The 21,593-nt window shown below is 41.2% G+C and overlaps 1 protein-coding gene across 2 annotated transcripts in view; it reads left to right on the top strand.

Moving 5' to 3' along the window:
• The window catches only part of LOC110497762 (ankyrin repeat domain-containing protein 13C), a 59,397-nt gene that overhangs the window by 21,251 nt on the left and 16,553 nt on the right, over positions 1-21,593 (top strand). The window contains exons 3-5 of one of the 2 annotated variants that reach the window (XM_021574151.2): positions 1,013-1,117; positions 18,647-18,732; positions 19,719-19,764. In XM_021574151.2, coding sequence (XP_021429826.1) covers positions 1,013-1,117; positions 18,647-18,732; positions 19,719-19,764 — 237 coding nt within the window. The remainder of the gene's footprint in view (positions 1-1,012; positions 1,118-18,646; positions 18,733-19,718; positions 19,765-21,593) is intronic. The other variant, XM_021574242.2, reaches the window with a different exon arrangement.

The following is a 21,593-nucleotide window of genomic DNA, read 5'->3' as shown; positions in this document are numbered from 1 at the left end:
GCTACAAAGCATTTGGCTCCTGTATTAGTCAAAATAACTTGCAGGCTACACTGAAAATAGATAGCCTAACAGTGGAATGTATGAGAGTGTAATAAGCCCTTTATAAAATCATAATGAAATAGTTGGATTGGGACGGCTAATATTTCAGAGACAATCCTATGAGGCCTTTTCGGAGGTGTGTATGTGACCAAAATGTTATATTTTTCAATAATTATTTGAAGTGAATTATATTTGAAGTGAAGCCATTCTACCATGTCAATTTATTTATTGCAGACTTCCATTTTTGGAACCGTTCCCTGGAGAAGAGAAGTTAAAATTCTAATTTAGAGCTTGTTCCGAAATGGGCATGGTGTCAGGTTGGAATTAATATTAGCTTCCGGTGCCTCTTTTGTCTTTTTGATAGGGAAGCTCAGTGGAGTTTGAATGAAATACTTGTCATGACAACGAAGGGCTGATGGGAAGCGTTTGGTGGGAAAAATAGTGTACTGTTGACTTTAGACTATGAAGAAATGCTTACTCAGAACCCGCTTGTTAAAGTTTTTGGAGGTCATTAATTTGGTTTCTTTGCAATGCTTGACCCATGTCTCCAGTACAGTGTTTCCCAACTCCGGTCCTCAAGTACCCACAACAGTACATATTTTTGTTGTAGCCCTATACAAAAAAAAAGATTCACCTCATTGAGGGCTTGTCGATTAGTTTACAAGTTGAATTAGGTGTGCTATTCTGGGGCTACAACAAAAGTGTGTGCTGTTGGGGGTACTTACATTTTTTATTTATGTATTTAACTAGGCAAGTCAGTTAAGAACAAATTCTTATTTTACAATGATGGCTTACCCTGAGTTGGGTAAACACTGCTCTAGTCAGCCCACACTGGGCTATGTAGCAGCGCAAATCAGATTAACCATCATCAAATTGTCAATGAACTAAGAAGGCAGTGCTCTCTCCCACTAGCCTTGTCTCTGTAATGACCTGTAAGTCAATTACTGTTGCCTTTTGTTTATTTTTCCCACAGAGTGTGCCCATCTGCTGCTGGCCCACAATGCACCAGTAAAGGTGAAGAACGCTCAGGGATGGAGTCCCCTGGCAGAAGCTATCAGCTACGGAGATCGACAGATGAGTAAGCAACCGCGCCCCGACTCAGACTGGCTTTACTGTGCCCAGTGGCCCCTAAATCCTGACCAGTGTTCCCCCTATCATAGATGGCAGATAGCCTAGCAGTTAGAGAGGCAAGCCAGCAACCGAAGGGTTGCCAGTTCAAACCCTGGTTCTGACTGGAAACATCTGTTGAAGTGAGCTGGCAACCGGTGGGTTGCTGGTATCAAATCCTAGATGGCATTGCCTGCCGTTGTGCCCCAGTGTGAAGCATTTTGGTGTCAGAAGTCATGCTTGTTTGCTTGAATGCCCCACCTGCGTAGGAGAGAACAACAACTAGGGGGGAAACTTGCTATGAAATTGGCAGATGATCCTGTGCATTCCTCCACATGGCTCTGAGTTGGCACCAAGCTGCCCCTTTTGTCCATCAGGGGAGAAATTCCTCAAGGGCCTCAGGCTTATGTGTTCAGATGAAAAATAATTTATTAGGAAATGCATCTCTCATAGGCTGGGTATAGGCACGCCTCTCACAAGCATGGCCTGGTAGTGTTATGTCAAGCCCCTAAGCTTGTAGAGCTACAGTTGAAGTCGGAAGTTTACATTCACTTATGTTGGAGTCATTAAAACTCAATTTTTCAACCACTCCACAAATTTCTTGTTAACAAACTATAGTTTGGCAAGTCGGTTAGGACTAGAGGTTGACCGGGGCAGAACGACAGATTTTCACCTTGTCAGCTCGGGGGATCCAATCTTGCAACCTTACAGTTAACTAGTCCAACGCAATAACGACCTGCCTCTCTCTCGTTGCACTCCACAAGGAGACTGCCTGTTACGCGAATGCAGTAAGCCAAGGTAAATAGCTAGCTAGCATTAAACTTATCTTATAAAAAACAATCATAATCACTAGTTAACTACACATGGTTGATGATATTACTAGATATTATCTAGCGTGTCCTGCGTTGCGTATAATCTGACTGAGCATACAAGTATCTAAGTATCTGACTGAGCAGTGGTAGGCAGAAGCAGGCGCGTAAACATTCATTCAAACAGCACTTTTGTGCGTTTTGCCAGCAGCTCTTCGTTGTGCGTCAAGCATTGCACTGTTTATGACTTCAAGCCTATCAACTCCCGAGATGAGGCTGGTGTAACCGAAGTGAAATGGCTGGCTAGTTAGCGCTCGCTAATAGCATTTCAAATGTCACTTGCTCTGAGCCTGTGGTTGTTTCCCTTGCTCTGCATGGGTAACGATGCTTCGAGGGTGGCTGTTGTCATTGTGTTCCTGGTTCAAGCCCAGGTAGTAGCGAGGAGAGGGACGGAAGCTATACTGTTACACTGGCAATACTAAAGTGCCTATAAGAACATCCAATAGTCAAAGGTTAATGAAATACAAATGGTATAGAGGGAAATAGTCCTAGAATTCCTATAATAACTACAACCTAAAACTTCTTAACTGGGAATATTGAAGACTCATGTTAAAAGGAACCACCAGCTTCCATATGTTCTCGTCTTCTGAGCAAGGAACTTAAACGTTAGCTTTCTTACATGGCACACTTATTTTTTTCTCCAACACTTAGTTATTGCATTATTTAAACCAAATTGAACATGTTTCATTATTTATTTGAGGCTAAATTGATTTTTATTGATGTATTATATATTAAGTTAAAATAAGTGTTCATTCAGTATTGTTGTAATTGTCATTATTACAAATACATTTTTTTGTAAAAAAAAATATTTTAAATCGGCCGATTAAACGGTATCGGCATTGAAAAATCATAATCGGTCGACCTCTAGTTAGGACAACTACTTTGTGCATGACACAAGTAATTTTTCCAACAATTGTTTACAGACAGATTATTTCACTGTATCACAATTCCAGTGGGTCAGAAGTTTACATACACTAAATTGACCATGCCTTTAAAAAGCTTGGAAAATTCCCGAAAATTATGTCATGGCTTTAGAAGCTTCTGATAGACTAATTTACATAATTTTAGTCAATTGGAGGTGTACCTGTGGATGTATTTCAAGGCCTACCTTCAAACTCAGTGCCTCTTTGCTTGACATCACGGGAAAATCAAAAGAAGAAATAAGCCTGACTACGGTTTGCAACTGCACATGGGGACAAAGATCGTACTTTTTGGAGAAATATCCTTTGGTCTGATGAAACAAAAATAAAACTGTTTGGCCATAATGACCATCATTATGTTTGGAGGAAAAAGGGTGAGGCTTGCAAGCCGAAGAACACCATCCCAACCGTGAAGCACTTGGGTGGCAGCATTATGTTGTGGTGGTGCTTTGCTGCAGGACGGACTGGTGCACTTCACAAAATAGATGGTATCATGAGGGGGGGAAATTATGTGGATATATTGACGCAATATCTCAAGACATCAGTCAGGAAGTTAAAGCTTGGTCGCAAATGGGTCTTCCAAATGGACAATGACCCCAAGCATACTTCCAAAGTTGTGGCAAAATGATTTAAGGACAACAAAGTCAAGGTATTGGAGTGGCCATCACAAAGCCCTGACCTCAACCCTATAGAAGATTTGTGGGCAGAACTGAAAAAGTGCATGCGAGCAAGGATGCCTACAAACCTGACTCAGTTACACCAGCTCTGTCAGGAGGAATGGGCCAAAATTCACCCAACTTATTGTGGGAAGCTTGTGGAAGGCTACCTGAAACGTTTGACCCAAGTTAAACATTTTAAAGGCAATGCTACCAAATACTAATGTATTTGTATGTATGTAAACTTCTGACTTCAACTGTATATCTGTCACATCATTTTGACCCCATATTTGTATTTTTATTTCTAACCCCTGTCCTGTTGTAAAGCAGTAAAGTGCCCGTGTTGTCACCCTACTCTTGGTTGTGAATTAAAGTACAAAGAAGATCATTTTGACAGGCTGAGACTGCATTCTGTCACTCTGAACGTGGCCAACCACAGGTCTGTTCTGGACTTAACTCGCCACAAAGGGAGCTTTTGAACTGCTAAAGTGAGTTAGAGGCCATAATGGAACATTGCACTTAAAAAAGGACTAGGATAAAAAAAATAAAAAAAATGTTTTACTTTCTTCCCCTTGTCTCTTTCATTTGGCTGTTCATCATTGTCTCTAGCCTTGTGAACTTCTGCTGGTCAGAGTAACGTTAGCCGAGTCATGAGAAGCATACATTTCCTCTGACTGACATTTCTCATTCTTCAAGAACACACTGCATTTTAGATCATAAAAACTCTAACCTCCTCCCTCTATGGCCAGCTTTGATATATTTTGGGTGTGTAAGAAGCCTGATGTATTGTATGATTCTCCCTCTTTCTTCCCATGGATCCTGACAGTACATCTATGGGAGGGGGAGTGTGCTTTGATGGGTTTCTTTGGGTTTGTGGTTGAGTTATAAAGGGGGACAGGCAATCCTGTGGTATGTACTGTACCTTGAGTGGGATGCATACAGTGGGGCAAAAAAGTATTTAGTCAGCCACCAATTGTGCAAGTTCTCCCACTTAAAAAGACGAGAGAGGCCTGTAATTTTCATCATAGGTACACTTCAACTATGACAGACAAAATGAGAAAAAAAAATCCAGAAAATCACATTGTAGAATTTAATGAATTTTAAAAAACCAAGCTGCTTACCTATTGCAGATTCAGTCTTCCCAGCCTGGTGCAGGTCTACAATGTTGTTTCTGGTGTCCTTTGACAGCTCTTTGCTCTTGGCCATAGTAGAGTTTGGAGTGTGACTGTTTGAGATTGTGGACAGGTGTCTTTTATACTGATAAGTTCAAACAGGTGCCATTAATACAGGTAACGAGTGGAGGACAGAGTGGAGGACATTCTACTCTTAAAGAAGAAGTTACGTTTCTTTCCTCTTTCCGTTTCCCCTAAAAAGCAGAACATTTGATTGTTGTGAACTCAGATAGGAAACAACACCTTCACTTTGCTGATCCTCAACACTGTTGCCCCACAAGGATGCGTGCTCAGCCCCCTCCTGTACTTCATGTTCACCCATGACTGCGTGGCCACGCACTCCTCCAACTCAATCATCAAGTGTGCAGACGACACAACAGTAGTAGGCCTGATTACCAACAATGACGAGGCAGCCTATAGGGAGGAGGTGAGGGCCCTAGTGTGGTGTGCCAGGAAAATAAACTAATAAGAAATAACACAAAAAAATGGAAAACTTGAGAATGCATAACTATTCACCCCCCCTCCAAAGTCAATACTTTGTAGAGCCAACTTTTGCAGCAATTACAGCTGCAAGTCTCTTGGGATATGTCTCTATAAGCTTGGCATATCTAGCCAATTGAGCAGTTTTGCCTTAAAGAATGGGCAAAAATCCCATCTCCTTCAAGTTGGATGGGTTCCGCTGGTGTACAGCAATCTTTAAGTCATACCACAGATTCTCAATTGGATTGAGGTCTGGGCTTTGACTAGACCATTCCAATACATTTAAATGTTTCCCCTTAAACCACTCAAGAGTTGCTTTAGTAGTATGCTTAGGGTCATTGACAGGGTCTTGGCCAGGTCACAGTTGTAAATGAGAACTTGTTCTCAACTGGCCTACCTGGTTAAATAAAGGTGAAAGAAAATATAAAATTGTCCTGCTGGAAGGTGAACCTCCGTCCCAGTCTCAAATCTCTGGAAGACTGAAATAGGTTTCCCTCAAGAATTTCCCTGTATTTAGCGCCATCCATCATTCCATCAATTCGGACCAGTTTCCCAGTCCCTGCCGATATCCCGTACCATATTCTTTCCATTTTTTAGTAATGGATTTAATGGTGCGCCGTGGGATGTTCAAAGTTTCGGATATATTTTTTTTTATAACCCAACCCTGATCTGTACTTCTCCACAACTTTGTCCCTGACCTGTTTGCTGAGCCCCTTGGTCTTCATGGTGCCGCTTAGTGGTGTTGCAGACTCTGGGGCCTTTCAGAACAGGCGTGTGTGTGTGTGTATGTATATATATACTGAGATCATGTGACAGATCATGTGACACTTAGATTGCACACAGGTGGACTTTATTTAATTAATTATGTGACTTCTGAAGGTAATTGGTTGCACCAGATCTTATTTAGGGGCTTCATAGCACGCACCAATTTTCAGTTTTTTATTTTGTAGAATTTTTTGAAAAAGTTATTTTTTAAATTTCACTTTACCAATTTGGACTATTTTGTTTATGTCCATTACATGACATCCAAATTAAATCCATTTAAATTACAGGTTGTAATGCAACAAAATAGGAAAAACGGCAAGGGGGGTGAATACTTTTGCAAGGCACTGTATGTGACAAATTAAATTTGATCTCCAGGGTCTATGGATACCCACCATCCATTTGGTCTGTGTTACTTGGTAACTGTTTTAAAGGAGAGAGGCACTCATTATTTCAAATTATTTGATGTTCGGCTACACTTCGACCTGTGTTGGTTGATGCGCGCACCTACCTTCTGACTCACTAACTGTGTAGTTCCAAGGCATCATGGGTCTCTTATCACATTGCCACGCCACCCTCACTTAAATGAATCACTTTTATTCTTAGCTGTTGACTCAGTTCCTGCAAATCTTGTAAATGACTACAGTAGGTGTATAGGCCTGGCCCTGTCATATGACCTGGCTGTCAGTAAGGCAGGAGAGTAGTAATGAACAGTTTTCCATATTCAGTGTCATAAACATGTAAAAGCTAGCTAACATGGCTAGCCTAGAAAAGCAATGCAATGCACAGTGTTTTAGATACATTAGCAGGTCAGCACTTCTCTTGGTCTGGTAGGGAAGTGGCAGCTGTCTGTGTGAGGATGGAAACATCTGAGTGAATGAGGCCACTGAAAGTTGCTGATATCACACTTTTCCAGGAAGTAGTGATCTGGTCTTTTTAGAGATTCTAAAATCCCATATTCAAAGTGCCTTTATAAAAAGTCCAGACCAGTACTGAATCTGTTTGTTTTTAGCCAGATGGTAGACTTACTGTATATTGCCTGACCACCCAAACTCCTTTCTCCCGGCAAATGCTACACCACTCCCACATATGTTAATTTCTCCTCCGCAATGAGGCTGGATCTTAGTACCACGACAATTACCATTCTAACCCCCCCCCCCCCCCCCCAAAAAAAGAAAATGTGTCATTGGCTTTGCTACTCTGATTGGTTAGAGATGATCCAATCTCTGATTTACTTTTTGTGCTAGCACATAACGTTCTGAGAATCATGTTTCTTAGGTGAGAATTTCAGTACTTCAGCAAAACGTTTTCTGCATGTTTCCTCATGGTTCTATTTAAAGTCATGTTCACATTAAGAAAACTTACCATAAAAACCCACAAGAAAATACTAAGGTTCAAAGAACATTCTAAGAATGTTATTTTAAAACATATACATTCCGTTCTCGGCATCAACAAAACTCTACCCTCTATCTTAAGTGTGTTCAGGTGTGTTGGCTTCGCCCACTAATTGGCCACACCTGATCTTAATGAGTGCTAGTTTCCTTTGAAATGGGGTCTGTTTGAATAGACAAAAATGAAAAGCTTAGGTAGCTCCATCCTTGTGGCGCTGTAGACTAATTCCATGGATTGAGAGCAGAAGATCGTAGGTTTAAATCTCACAATAAAAAATAAATGTTTGTTTTCAAATGTTTGTGCTTGGAGTTCAAAACAGTTAACCCAAACTAAGCCAGCAGTGTTATTAAGTCTTATTTCTTAAAAAAAAAAATCCTCTTTTCTCCTCAATTTTGTGGTATCCAATTTTTGTAGTTACAATCTTGTCTCATCGCTGCAACTCCCGTATGGACTCGGGAGAGGCTAAGGTCGAGAGCCGTGCGTCCCCCGAAACACAACCCAACCAAGCCGCACTGCTTCTTGACACAATGCCCACTTAACCCTGATGCCAGCCGAACCAAGGAAACACCATGCACCTGGCGACCGTGTCAGCTTGCACTGCGCCAGGCCAACCACAGGAGTCACTAGTGCGTGATGGGACAAGGACATCCCTGCCAGCCAAACCATCCCCTAACCTGGACGACGCTGGGCCAATTGTGCGCCGCCCCATGGGTCTCCTGGTCATGGCCGGCTGCGACAGAGCCTGGACTCGAACCCAGAATCTCTAGTGGCACAGCTAACACTCTGATGCAATGCCTTAGACTAATGAGCCACTCGGGAGGCCTGGTGTTAAGTCTTATGTTCTCAGAACGTTATTTAATTACCTTAACCTGTAATTTCCATTCTCAGAACGTTAATAAAACCTCATAGGAAAACTTTCAGAGAACCATAGTAAAACATTCTCAAAACCTCCCTGCAATCTAAAAATGTACGTTTACAGACTAGGCTACATTTTCTCAGAACATTTAAAATGGTTTCCTTTTTACCGGTCCAAAAACATATGGATTCTTTCCCAGAACTGATGGGAATCCAAAAATGTAAGTTCCCACAACTTCCAAGGAACCAAAGTTACTAGATGGGGATAGAGCAGCAAAATAATAACGTTTGAGTCAGGCAAAGACTTACTGTAATGTGGTCTGTGTGTAGCTGGTGTAGAGGAGTCAGGCGCAGGACAGCAGATATAAGTAAATAAACGTACTTTACTCAAAATATACAAATGCGATACAATAAAGAGAGCCCACATTAACGGACCATACTACATACAAACAATTACTCACAAACAGAAGTGGGGGAACAGAGGGTTAAATAATGAACAACTAATTGGGGAATTGAAACCAGGTGTGTAAGACAAAGACAAAACAAATCGAAAATGAAAAGTGGATCGGTGATGGCTAGAAGGCCAGTGACGTCAACCGCCGAACGCCGCCCGAACAAGGAGAGGGACCGACTTCAGCGGAAGTCGTGACACATACAGTGCCATCAGAAAGTATTCATACCCCTTGACTTATTCCACATTTTGTTGTGTTACAACCTGAATTCAAAATGGATTAAATAAATAAAAAATCTCACCTATCTACACACAATATCCCATAATGACAGTGACATTTTTGCAAACTTATTGAAAATTCAATACAGAAATATTTAATTTATATAAGTATTCACACCAATGCATGTTAGTATCACCTTCAGCAGTGATTACAGCTGAGTCTTTCTGGGTAAGTCTCTCTCTAAGCGCTTTGCACACCTGGATTGTACAATATTTGCACATTTATTATTTTTCAAACTCTTCAAGCTCTCTTAAGTTGGTCATTGCTAAACAGCCATTTTCAAGTCTTGCCATAGATTTTCAAGCCATAGATTTTCAGAAACATTCAATGTCATAACATGAGGCAGCCACCACCATGCGTGGCACTCAGTGATGTGTTGTGTTGGAATTGCCTCAAACAACCCTATTCTGTACAGACTTCCTTCCTCCCTAAATTGGGGGGGACGGGACTATGTACAGAAAGTGCTGACATTTCTAAACGCTTTACCCGATATGGATGAAAATAACCTCAAATTAAAGCTGACCGCCTGTACTTTAACTTCATAATCATTGTTTAATTTCAAACTTTGAAAAGAAAAATGCTTCATTGTCCCAAAAATGTACAGAGGGCACTGTAATTCATATATGCCTAAAAGTACCGTAGAGCTCTTTTTACTTGCATACAATATAGCTGGATCGCCCCATCCTTCCCCTAGGCGTTCGCCACCCTGCAGCACCCCAACACATCCCACTCAGCTTTAGGATCTTAGTGAAACATTCATTATTGTTTTCAGGTGTTAGGCCAAGGCCAGAGTGACAACCAACAGTACGATAGACCCCCAGGGCCAGGACTGAGCAGCCCAGCAGCTAGGGATTGCCTAAAGAGGTAGCTCCCCTGACGTGGGCATGTTGTCAATACAGACTATTTTTGTCTTACAGTATTCCATAGAAGGCATCCATACCTTGTGAAAGTTGCAAAGTATACCCTTAATCTTGTACTAAATCTAATCTAGTGATACATAACTTGACATTTCTGCCATCCATTGTGACATTGTGGGAGGATAACCAACCATCCAATTAATGGCAATGCATTTCTTAGGTGCTATAAATGCTAGGCTACACAATTTTATCTGATAAGTATCAACATTTCCAAGTAAAAAGGGAGAAGGGAGAATCTGTAGACCTGCTGAGTTAAAAGAACATACTCTTTGCCAGAATTCAGCCAGCTTCACAAGAGCATAACATTATGCAAATATGTCCTCTTGTGTTTTACACCTCCAGCAGAGGAATGACATTAATGAGTGTATGAAATTTGCAAAATGTTCTAAAAACCTGTTTTCGCTTTGTCATTGTGGGGTATTGTGTGTAGATTGAGGGAGAAAAAATATTTAATCCATTTTAGAATAAGGCTGTAATGTAACAAAATCAGTAAAAAGGGAAGGGGTCTGAATACTTTTCGAATGCACTGTATGTATCTATTCATCATCATCAATAGTGTCTCCTAGGTCTTCCTTACATTTTAGTTGTACATGTTTTGTATCATCAGGAAAAGCCTCTAGCAACCCTTGATACAATGTGGAAATAAACTTTATAGGTTTGTCAGACTTCCTTAAAATAGTTTCAATGTTTGAAGTTTCTGGCTTGTCCAGTGTTTGCTGCACAGAGAGAATAAAGTGTTGCATCTGCAAAAGTTCACCTTGGCGACACCACAGACTGGTCTTCCCTGGTTGCCTGACCCTGCTGAGACCCCTGTCACCATCTGATCCTGCTATAAAGCATGCCAAAGAATGACCTTGGTGTACATTTACACATTGATTCTATTCTTGGATAATATAATGGTTCAATAATTGAAGTCACCATTATTCCCAGATCCCAGACTGTAGCTTTAAGCTTTAGTCATGTAGCTACTGTAGGCCTTGAAAATAAAAGAGAGCCGCACACTCTAGGAGCTCAGATGCAAAAATGTAATTACCAACGTTTCGACAGCCAAGCTGTCTTCATAAGGGTGACCATCACCCTGATGAAGACCGCTTGGCTGTCGAAACGTTGGTAATTACATTTTTGCATCTGAGCTCCTAGAGTGTGCGGCTCTCTTTTATTTTCAAGTTTTCTACTCCGCTAGCCAGCACCTTGTCTTAATAGGTGTGCGTTTCTTTTTCTTCTAGATCGCTACTGCAGGCCTACCATTAACTCAAGATGGAACTTTGTATCAATTCACTGATTGTTTTAATATACTGCAAAATTCACTAGTCTTCCCTGGCTGTCTGACCCTGCTGGGACTCCTGTCACAATCTGATGCTGCGAAGACATGATGAGCATAGTGTTGTGTACTGACTGTGCGCCATGACATTGAAGCCTGTAGAGCTGTTTAAGCCGTGTCGGAGTAGAGAATTAGCTAGGGAAACTGACACCTCAATAACGTTACTTTGCTATATTGACTGTAATAAAAGACATACATTGCGCTGTCAAAAAACATAAGTATTGGTCTTCATTAATTTGGCCACTGGTTTCATCATTTGACTTAGGTCTAATGTGATTGAGGGTTAAGTTAGTGAGCTAGCTAATGTTAGCCAACTTTTGGCTAGCTCTAATGGTAGCTACATCAACTGGCAAAAACTAGCCAAGTTAATTTACTTCTGTTGAAACAGGACAAAACAAAGGCTACAAAATATTTCCATACACACAACAGCTGTTATACTGCTACCTGACAGATACTGAGATAGCTAGAGGCTATCGCTGAACTGTTTGTGGTAGCTACTGTAGCAAAATCATTCACTTCAGACAGAACTTCAGTCGAGAGGGGATGAAACATTAGCTACTTCCTGTTAAGTCAAACAGCAGTTACCTTGCATCAGCCAAATACAGAGTAGCCAATTTCTGCACTGCTTGCTTTTACAACTCAGAGAAAATGCCCAACACACACAGACAGCACCTGCCTCTGTTCATCTCTCCTATAAACCAGCCTTTCAGAAGCTTTGCCTTCACACAGCCTATCCGTACGTTCTGTGGTGTCCGCGTGGTCCTAAAGCACACCCTTAATGTATCACAGTACAATGTTGAAACTTGGGGGGGACAAAAATGCCATTTCAGAATGTGGTGGGGTCATGTCCCCAGTGAAAGTTGGGCCGCTAATTTGTAAACATTTCTAAAAACAGAATTCCACTTTGACATTATGGGCTATTGTGTGTAGGCCAGTGACACAAAATTTCAATTTAAACCAATCCAAATTCAGACTGTAACACAACAAAATATGTAAAAAGTCAAGGAGTGTGAATACTTTCTGAAAGCACTGTAAATCCAAAACAGAAGTGAATAAATTGTTAGCCGGTTGTTTCACAACCAAAAGTTGGTCAACGCTTTGTTCACCACAGATAGCAGGTAGCAGATTTTAGCAAATTAGTAAGTTTTACAGCAGGAACATAGTTATGTGTTTTCTCCCTATATACTTGTCCACAGTCCACATGCTTTGTTTTCACACAACTGTGTGTCAAATTTATGTGCTCACTAAAAGCCTATCACTGTTTCTTTCCTCTAGTTTTTATAAGGCAGGGGTCACACTTGAGCCTGAAACAACTTCCTGTTTGGATGAGAAGTGAACTACACCCTGGCTTTGGGCAGTACAAAAGAGCAGAAGGACCTTTCTCATGGCAGTACAGTGCAGAGCAGTCAAAAGTAGCCTATTTGAGGACCTAAAGGAAGACCTACATTTTAGCTGCTGTCTCATGATGTGAAGATAGGCCTTTTATCTTCTCCATCACCATCTTTTTCTTGGTCTTATTTGGAGTGATGTTTTCCTCAATTTCAGGAAGATTCCAAATGTTTTACACCCAAGTCATAGACTGTTTTCTCTGCAAGCATATCTCATATCTCCGTCACTAGCTTTAAGCACCAGCTGTCAGAGCAGGTCACAGATCACTGCATCTGTACATAGCCCACCTGTAAACAGCCCATCTATCTACCTCACCCCCATACTGTATTTATTTATTTATCTTGCTCCTTTGCACCCCAGTATCTCTACTTGTACATTCATCTTCTGCACATCTACCATTCCAGTGTTTAATTGCTATATTATAATTACTTCGCCACCATGGCCTATTTATTGCCTTAACTCCCTTATCTTACCTCATTTGGACTCACTGTATATATACTTTTTGTTTTCTTTTTTTCTACTGTATTATTGACTGTATGTTTTGTTTATTCCATGTGTAACTCTGTGTTGTTGTTTCTGTCGCATTGCTTTGCTTTATCTTGGCCAGGTGGCAGTTGTAAATGAGAACTTGTTCTCAACTAGCCTACCTGGTTAAATAAAGGTGAAATAAAAAAAATAAAAAGCGGTATTGGAGCGCCAAGTATAGGACAAAGGCTCCTTAACAGCATCTACCCCCAAGCCACAAGACTGCTGAACAAGACCCCCCCCTACATTTGTTTTGTGCACGGCTGCACTCACTGTTTATTATTTATGCATAGTCACTTCACCCCTACCTACATGTACAAATTACCTGGACCCCCTGTATATAGCCTCATTATTGTTATTTTGTTTACTTTTTATAATTTTTTACTTTTGTTTATTTAGTAAATATTTTCTTAACTCTTCTTGAACTGCACTGTTGGTTAAGGGCTTGTAAGTAAGCATTTCACGGTAAGGTCTATACTTGTTGTATTCGGCGCATGTGACAAATAAAGTTTGATTTGAAGATGGTTATTTCCTCAGTCACAATATGCTAACTAAATTAAAACATTCTGCCTAATGGTGTTAATAGGTGTCTCTTTCTAGATCTGTGTGAGAGAGATGGATGGACAGTTGTCCACCGTCCATCAGGAGACACAAAAGCCTAGGAAATGGATACTAGCTAGCTATTCTACTGTTTCTGTTCTGTTGATCTCACTTCACATGTTGGAATATTGAATTACATATCCTTTGTAGTGACTGCCCTCCCCATCTTTTACAATCATGTAAAAAACAATCATGCTTTTTATTTCTCTCTCATTATAATCACATGAAAGTCATTAGTTTATTACTCTCATTAGGATGGCTGACATCTAGCCCTAAGTGCTCACATAAATCACAATGCAGCAGCCTATGAAATAGTTCAAATGCAGGCTCTGGTCCCCTGGGTTTGGCGCTATGGTGGCTTATCATATATGGCTTTTACTGTCCAGCGCCCTGCTGGGTGCTTTGATGAGAATGCCTTGGGAATTCTGCCATCAAAGCCCAATGGAGATGGAAGTGATTTGTCCCATTGCCTCTGATGTGGCAGGAGAACTGGAAAACTGGAGCGCCCTGCTCTGTCTATGACCGACTGCTAGCTTAGCCTGTTCTGTTGTGCCGCCAATAATGAATAGGTATTTTGCCTGCAGTGAAGCCTAGTGCTGCCTAGTGCTTACACTGTGTCAATACTTACTGTCCTCTCCCTGCTACTCGAAAGCTGGCTGACAGGTGTAGTTCATTTTTCACTGGTGGAGGCGTGTTGGATAAACAATATTATTTCAGGTCTTGGTTATGTGGTGGATTCATTAGCATTAATAATACATTATCTATTATGATTTATTATTAACAATCCAGACCCATTTCAGACAGGAAATTGCTTCTATAGCCATGATTTGGTCTGTATGAGGGTGAATAGGCCTAATTATAGAGAGGTGGTCCAGTGTTGAGGTCCGTGTCAGCTCGGCCCATTTATGCTGGGTGGTCTGTGGGCAGATGGTGAGTTATTCCTCCCTCCTCTCCCCTCTCTGGTCTCTCCCACCGAGGGGCGGTGAGGATCAGGAGGCTCGCCCATCCGGAGCCTGTCGCCTCTCATTAGGCAACCAGGCCTGGGAAAAACAGAGAGATGCCTGGCCCCCAAAACACCAAAACATAGCCCAGCTCGTGTGTGTGTTTGGCCACAGAGCTTGGCCCCCGTGGCCTAGTTTCATTAACAGCACCAATGTCTCCGCTTCCTTTGGTTTCCTCTTTGGGTCTGTGAACTCAAATCAAATTTTATTGGTCGCGTACACATATTTAGCAGATATTATTGGGGATATATCGAAATGCTTGTGTTTCTAGCTCCAACAGTACAGTAATATATAACAATACACACATCTAAAAGTAAGAGAACGGAATTAAAAAATATAGAAATATGTCAGTCCGGAGTCTAAAAAAATGTACAATATTGTCTACACATCCCATCATATATGTGTAGATACAATGCCTTCGGAAAGAATTCAGAACCCTTGAATTTTTCCACATTTGATTACGTTACAGCCTTATTCTAAAATGGATTAAATAAATAGAAATCCTTGATAATCTGAACACAATACCCCATAAGCAAAAACAGTTTTTTAGAAAAACTTAAATATCACATTTACATAAGTTTTCAGTCACTTTGCCATGAGACTCGAAATTGGGCTCAAGTGCATTCTGTTTCCATTGATCATCCTTGAGATGTTTCTACAACTTGATTGGAGTCCACCTGTGGTAAATTCAATTGATTGGACATGTTATGGAAAGGCACACACACCTGTCTATATAAGGTCCAACAGTTGACAGTGCATGTCAGAGCAAAAACCAAGCCATGAGGGTGAAAAAATTGTCCGTAGAGCTCAGAGACAGGATTGTGTCGAGGCACAGATCGGGGGAAGGGTACCAAAACATTTCTGCAGCATTGAAGGTCCCCAAGAACACAGTGGCCTCCATCATTCTTAAATGGAAGAAGTTTGGAACAACCTAGGACTCTTCCTAGAGCTGGCTGCCCAGCCAAACTGAGCAATCGGGGGAGAAGGGTCTTGGTCAGGGAGGTGACCAAGAACCCGATGGTCACTCTGACAGTGCTCTAGAGTTCCTCTGTGGAGATGGGAGAACCTTCCAGAAGGACAAACATCTCTACAACACTCTACAAATGATGCCTTTATGGTAGAGTCGCCAGACAGAAGCCACTCCTCAGTAAAAGGCACTTGACAGCCCGTTTGGAGTCTTTGGCCAGAATGCCAAGCGTCATGTCTGGAGGAAACCTTGGATCCTTCCTACTGTGAAGCATGGTGGTGGCAGCATCATGCTGTGGGGGTGTTTTTCACCTGAACATACTGTAGATGTGCGGCAACACTCCTCATCCAACCTGACAAAGCTTAAGAGGATCTGCAGAGAAGAATGGGAACAACTACCCAAATACAAATCTGCCAAGCTTGTAGCTTGTAGCCAAAGGTGCTTCCACAAAGTACTGAGTAAAGGGTCTGAATACTTATGTAAACGTGAATTTCCATTTTTTTTTTTATATAAATTGACCCCCAAAAATAAAGCTGTTTTTGCTTTGTCATTATGGGGTATTGTGTGTATATTTATAATGAGGCTGTAACGTAACAAAATGTGAAAAAAGTCTAGGGGTATTTACACACACAATACCAGTCAAAAGTTTGTACACATCTACTCATTCAAGGGTTTTACTTTATTTGTACTATTTTCTACATTGTACAATAATAGTTAAGACATCAAAACTATGAAATAACACATAGAATCATGTAGTAACCAAAAAAAGTGTTAAACAAATCAACATTTATTTGAGATTCTTCAAAGTAAGAAGGAAAGAAATTCTACAAATTAACTTTTAACAAGGCACACCTGTTAATTGAAACACATTCCAGGTGACTACCTCATGAAGCTTGTTGAAAGAATGCCAAGAGTGTGTGTGCAAAGCTGTCATCAAGGGTGGCTACTTTGAAGAATCTCAAATATATCATATTTTTTGGTTTTGTTTAACACTTTTTTGGTTACTACATGATTCCATATGTGTTATTTCATCATTTTGATGTCTTCAATATTATTCTACAATGTAGAAAATAGTAAAAATAAAGAAACCCTGGAATGAGTAGGTGTGTCCAAACTTTTGACTGGTACTGTATATGATGGGATGTGTGGACATGATGTACAGTATATTGATATAATTTATATATCTGAAGAATACGTGGATAGAATAGTATATGTACAGCAATAGTTGAATAGGATAGCCTTGACTAAAATACAGTATATACAAATGAAGTGGGTAAAAACCTATGTAAACATTAAAGTGACCAGTGTTCCATGACTATGTACATAGGGCAGCAACCTCTAAGGTGCAGGTTTGAGAAACCGGGTGGTAGCCGGCAAGTGTAAGTGACTAATGTTCAGGGCAGGGTACTGGGTGAAGGCCGGCTTGTGGTGACTATTTAACAGTCTGATGGCCTTGAGATATGAGCTGTTTTTTAGTCTCTCAGTCCCAGCTTTGATGCACCTGTACTGACCTCGTGTTCTGGATGGTAGCGGGGTGAACAGGCCATGGCTCAGGTGCTGTAGATATCCTGGAGGCTAGGCAGATGGTTCCATTCTCTGGAGAGTCCTGTGGTTGTGCTTGGTGCAGTTGCCGTACCAGGCGGTGATACAGCCCGACAGGATGCTCTCCATGGTGCATCTGTAGAAGTTTGTGAGGGTCTTAGGGGCCAAGCCGAATTTCTTCAGCCTCCTGAAGTTGAAGAGGCACTGTTTTGTGCCTTCTTCACCCCACTCCGTGTGGGTGGACCATTTCAGATTGTCAGTGATGTGTACGACGAGGAACTTGACGTTTTTCATCTTCTCTACTGCGGCCCCGTCGATGTGGATAGGGGGGTGCTCCTCTGTTGTTTTCTGAAGTCCACGATCAGCTCCTTCATTTTGTTGACATTGAGGGAGAGGTTATTTTCCTGGGATGCACAGAATAAAGCATACATGTGTAGGCCTACAGTTAGCTTATTATTGTGGGATGTGTTTGTTCGGAAAACAGCCTGTGTGATTGAATGGACAGATTAGGCCTACTTCAGCCCCTGCATTTGAAATGACCAAATTAAACACTATATGGTTTGTCTGCGACATGATTCCATTCCTTTTATTGGAGGTTTGTGGTTTTTATTTCATAAAAGCTGTTTTCTTCTAAAAGCATATTATATGTGGATTGCTCATATTGTCGTTTAATCCCCTGACGCCTCCTATAACTGCAATTAGCTGTTGTTCCCACCTCTCTTTGAACCACAGATAAATGTTAGTCGGTTGTGGCTGTTTCAGCTCGGTCTTATTTGTATGAAAACGAGAGGAATTAGGCTGAAAGCTTGTTAAGCTGGGTTGTCATGGTTAAAAGTCTCTGCTCTGTTTGTCCTCCCTCGGGTCATTAAAGAGCTAACAGAGGTATCTCATTAATGGTCCACTTTATTGTTCATCTCATTTCCCTCTTTGAACTTCCTGGAATATATGTGATCCCTACCGGCAGTGTAGTCGGTGGGGGTTGTAAAGCCTGTTATGCCGTTTCACTCTGGAAAGTCAATATAGTGTATATCAGGGACTAGAATTAGCAGTCAGTAGGTGTGTTTCTCCCATTATTGAAATTCATTGACAGTGTCATGTGCTTTAATACTGTACAATGCTGTACTGTGTGATCAAGATTTGAATGGTGTGATGCTTAGCTACCCAGACACCAAATGATTCAGTCATCGCAACTAAGCTTTTAAAAGCATACCGTATAGATTGGGGTCAAGTTCAATGCAATTTGCATGGTGAAATGTGATCCTCTATTTAGCAATGTGCAATGCAGTTGATTGGATACTTCCTCTTGAAGACCAATACCTAGAGATTCCAGTAATGATGATTGTTATTGCTGTATGTAGTTGTGGTCTCACTCCTTGCTCTCTCTGTACTTCTCTCTGTCAGTCACAGCGCTGCTAAGGAAGCTGAAACAGCAATCCAGAGAAAGTGTGGCGGACAAGAGGCCAAAGCTACTGAACGCCCTCAAAGAGGTACGGCACTGAGTCTCTCTCTCTCTCTCTTTCCCCGTTGTTATTTAATATCCCTGATCCCTTGTAGTGTATTTGAGGTGTAAAAAGGCTTCTGAAGTCTGCAATTTCCACTTAACAACTACCCCTACAAAAATGTCTACATAATAATTTAGATTTCCTGTTGCTGCAGGATTATTTCCCTGATGTAGCAAAATGTCTTAAACACACACAGACCCAGGCGCTATCAGTCACTCAGTCACACACTAACCACTGTCATCACAACAAAGCACCCCCAGAGAACGACCCTCTACATGCAGTGAATATGCCCTCGCCCTAGTCGCCTACGCTCAGGGATTATGCAGACAGACAGCAACATGGGCCAACCTGCATGGGTCAACCTGCATGAAAGGTGACATTCTCATAAACATTCTAACGACACAGGGGAGGCAGATTCTCCACTCCACACACCCACTTGCACACTCACACACACAGTTGATAGTCTGGGCTTTGGGGAGCCTTGCAGCACTGTGGCTGGCATGATGTTGAGGGTACGCTGTGGGCATAAACATCTGGTGCCCTGGGCATAAGCCACTACCAGGTCAGTTGTGACTCCCCAAGAGGATGAACCTGAGTGATGAAGAGAAGGAGAGCGCGATGGAGGAAAGGGATGAGAGAGCAGTTCTCTCCCGTGTTAGATGAGAGGATTTTATCATTCCTGTGATGTCAGAGAGAGATTCTCTCTTAACTCCAGGGGATTATATTTCTCAGAGATGTGATGCGTTATTATTAATATTACATCACGGGAGGTTTTATTTCTGGTCAGTACTGTGAGATTAGTTGGGCCAGCTGTGTAATTTCCGAGCATTTTAACTACATATTGGATTCTAAACTCATTGAAGAAAATGAGGCTCAACTAGGCTATCTTTGATATGGTAATGTCTGTCAGGTCTACTCTTCCTCTGGTGTATTTTGATTGATAATGTAATTGATATTCTGTTTCTTTCCAGCTGGGAGACTTTTACTTGGAGCTTCACTGGGACTTTCAAAGCTGGGGTGAGTTTGCTTTGCATTCCACACAAGTATATGATCAAATTACCCACGACCAGGCCTACTCACTACAACTGATCAGTTTATTTTTAACGACAGAGTGCATCTACTTAGATTAAAGTTGAAAAAATAGCATGGTAGACATAGTTAAACAGAGTGTGTTTGTGTTAATATGGTGGTATCTCTAATAGCGATAATAATACTAATTATAATAATAATAATAATAGAGATTGTTTACAAGCCTGAGATAATCCTCTGGAAGGAGTGGCTCACCCCCCCCCCACACTGACAGAAAGACAGACACTCCCCCTGGTGGTGGCAATACATCATCCCACCACCAGCATTACTAAGGCCTATTAACTTGTACATTAATCAAATGTAATGTAATGTATTTTATAAAGCCCTTTTTACAGCAGAGTGCTTATACAGAAATCCAGCCTAAAATCCCAAAGAGCAAGCAATGCAGATGTAGAAGCACAATGTCAAAAAACACAATGTCTAGAAACCTAGAGAGGAACCGGGCTCCAAGCGGTGGCCAGTCCTCTTCTGGCTGTGCTGGGTAGCGATTATAACATTGTCATTAATGCCATATCGTTCTTCAGAATGTAAAACGTTCATAAATTACCAGCAGGGTCAAATAATAATCATAGGGGTTATAGAGGGTGCAAAAGGTCAGCACCTTAGGAGTAAATGCCAGTTGGCTTTTCATAGCCGAGCATTCAGAGGTCGAGCGCAAGAGAGAGAATCAATGAATTTTATTTTTAGATGCATTATTCACGTAATGCCTATCGTTTCTTGGAATACATTATAGAGAAAATAATGTTACAAATGTCCCAAATGACTTGAATGTCCAGTGTAAGTCAAGAGTGTGTTCACATGTCCATGTTAAATATTGACCTGCTTGTAAAGATTGTGTGACTGTTCACAACAGTAAAGAAAGGGATCCTGATTGTGTGAATTGGTAGAATTTGACAGGGGATGGAGCCGAGTGCCCCTGTGTGGCAAGGGCTCAAATGTAAAGAATGTATTGGGAGATGCCTTTTAAATTATCCCTGTTCAGGAGGGTGAAACATCATAGAACATTCAGATGGAATTCTATAGTGCAGAACAGATATAACAGAGAATTGAGCCAGCTCTGTTAATTCCATTTCTATCTGAAACATTCTAAACGTTTCACCTCAGACATTGAGAGACCAGGACCCCAGCAGTCCTTTTCAATATTCTGGGGATAAAACAGACACGTTGTCCAGTCTGTACTAGTGCAGATCAAAGGGAATTGATTTCCTCTCAGAGAGAGGTGCACTGCTGGCACACATGGCATTCATAGGCTCTGTTCCAATATCCATGCTAGCATACTTATATATACATTAGAATTAAGCAATATAGCCCAAGGGGGTGTGGTATACCCGAGGTGCCTTATTGCTATTATAAACTGGTTACCAACGTAATTAGTAATTAGCCGTAAAAATAAATGTTTTGTCATGCCCATGGTATACGGTCTGATATAATCTAGAGGCGAAAGAAACGCACAACTATTTAGGTGAGGTGCTGGCTAGCGGAGTGGAACACTTTAAAAAATAAAGGAGAGCCGCACACTCTAGGAGCTCAGATGCAAAAATATTTCTGTCCAACGTTTCGACAGACAAGCTGTCTTCATCAGGGTATAATGACAAACACTGCGGGGTGACTTGTTTAAATAGTGTCAAAAGACACACACAGGTGTCTGTAATCATGGCCAGGTGTGGCCTGATATCATTGGTTAATTCTCATATATTAAAATAGCATACAAAAAACATAAATGGATAGCGTATGATCATAGATACAATTTGGCTACA

The sequence above is a fragment of the Oncorhynchus mykiss genome, chromosome 1 (assembly GCF_013265735.2).
Source record: "Oncorhynchus mykiss isolate Arlee chromosome 1, USDA_OmykA_1.1, whole genome shotgun sequence".
Taxonomy (NCBI): domain Eukaryota; kingdom Metazoa; phylum Chordata; class Actinopteri; order Salmoniformes; family Salmonidae; genus Oncorhynchus; species Oncorhynchus mykiss.
This window is presented reverse-complemented; position numbering and strand designations above follow the sequence as displayed.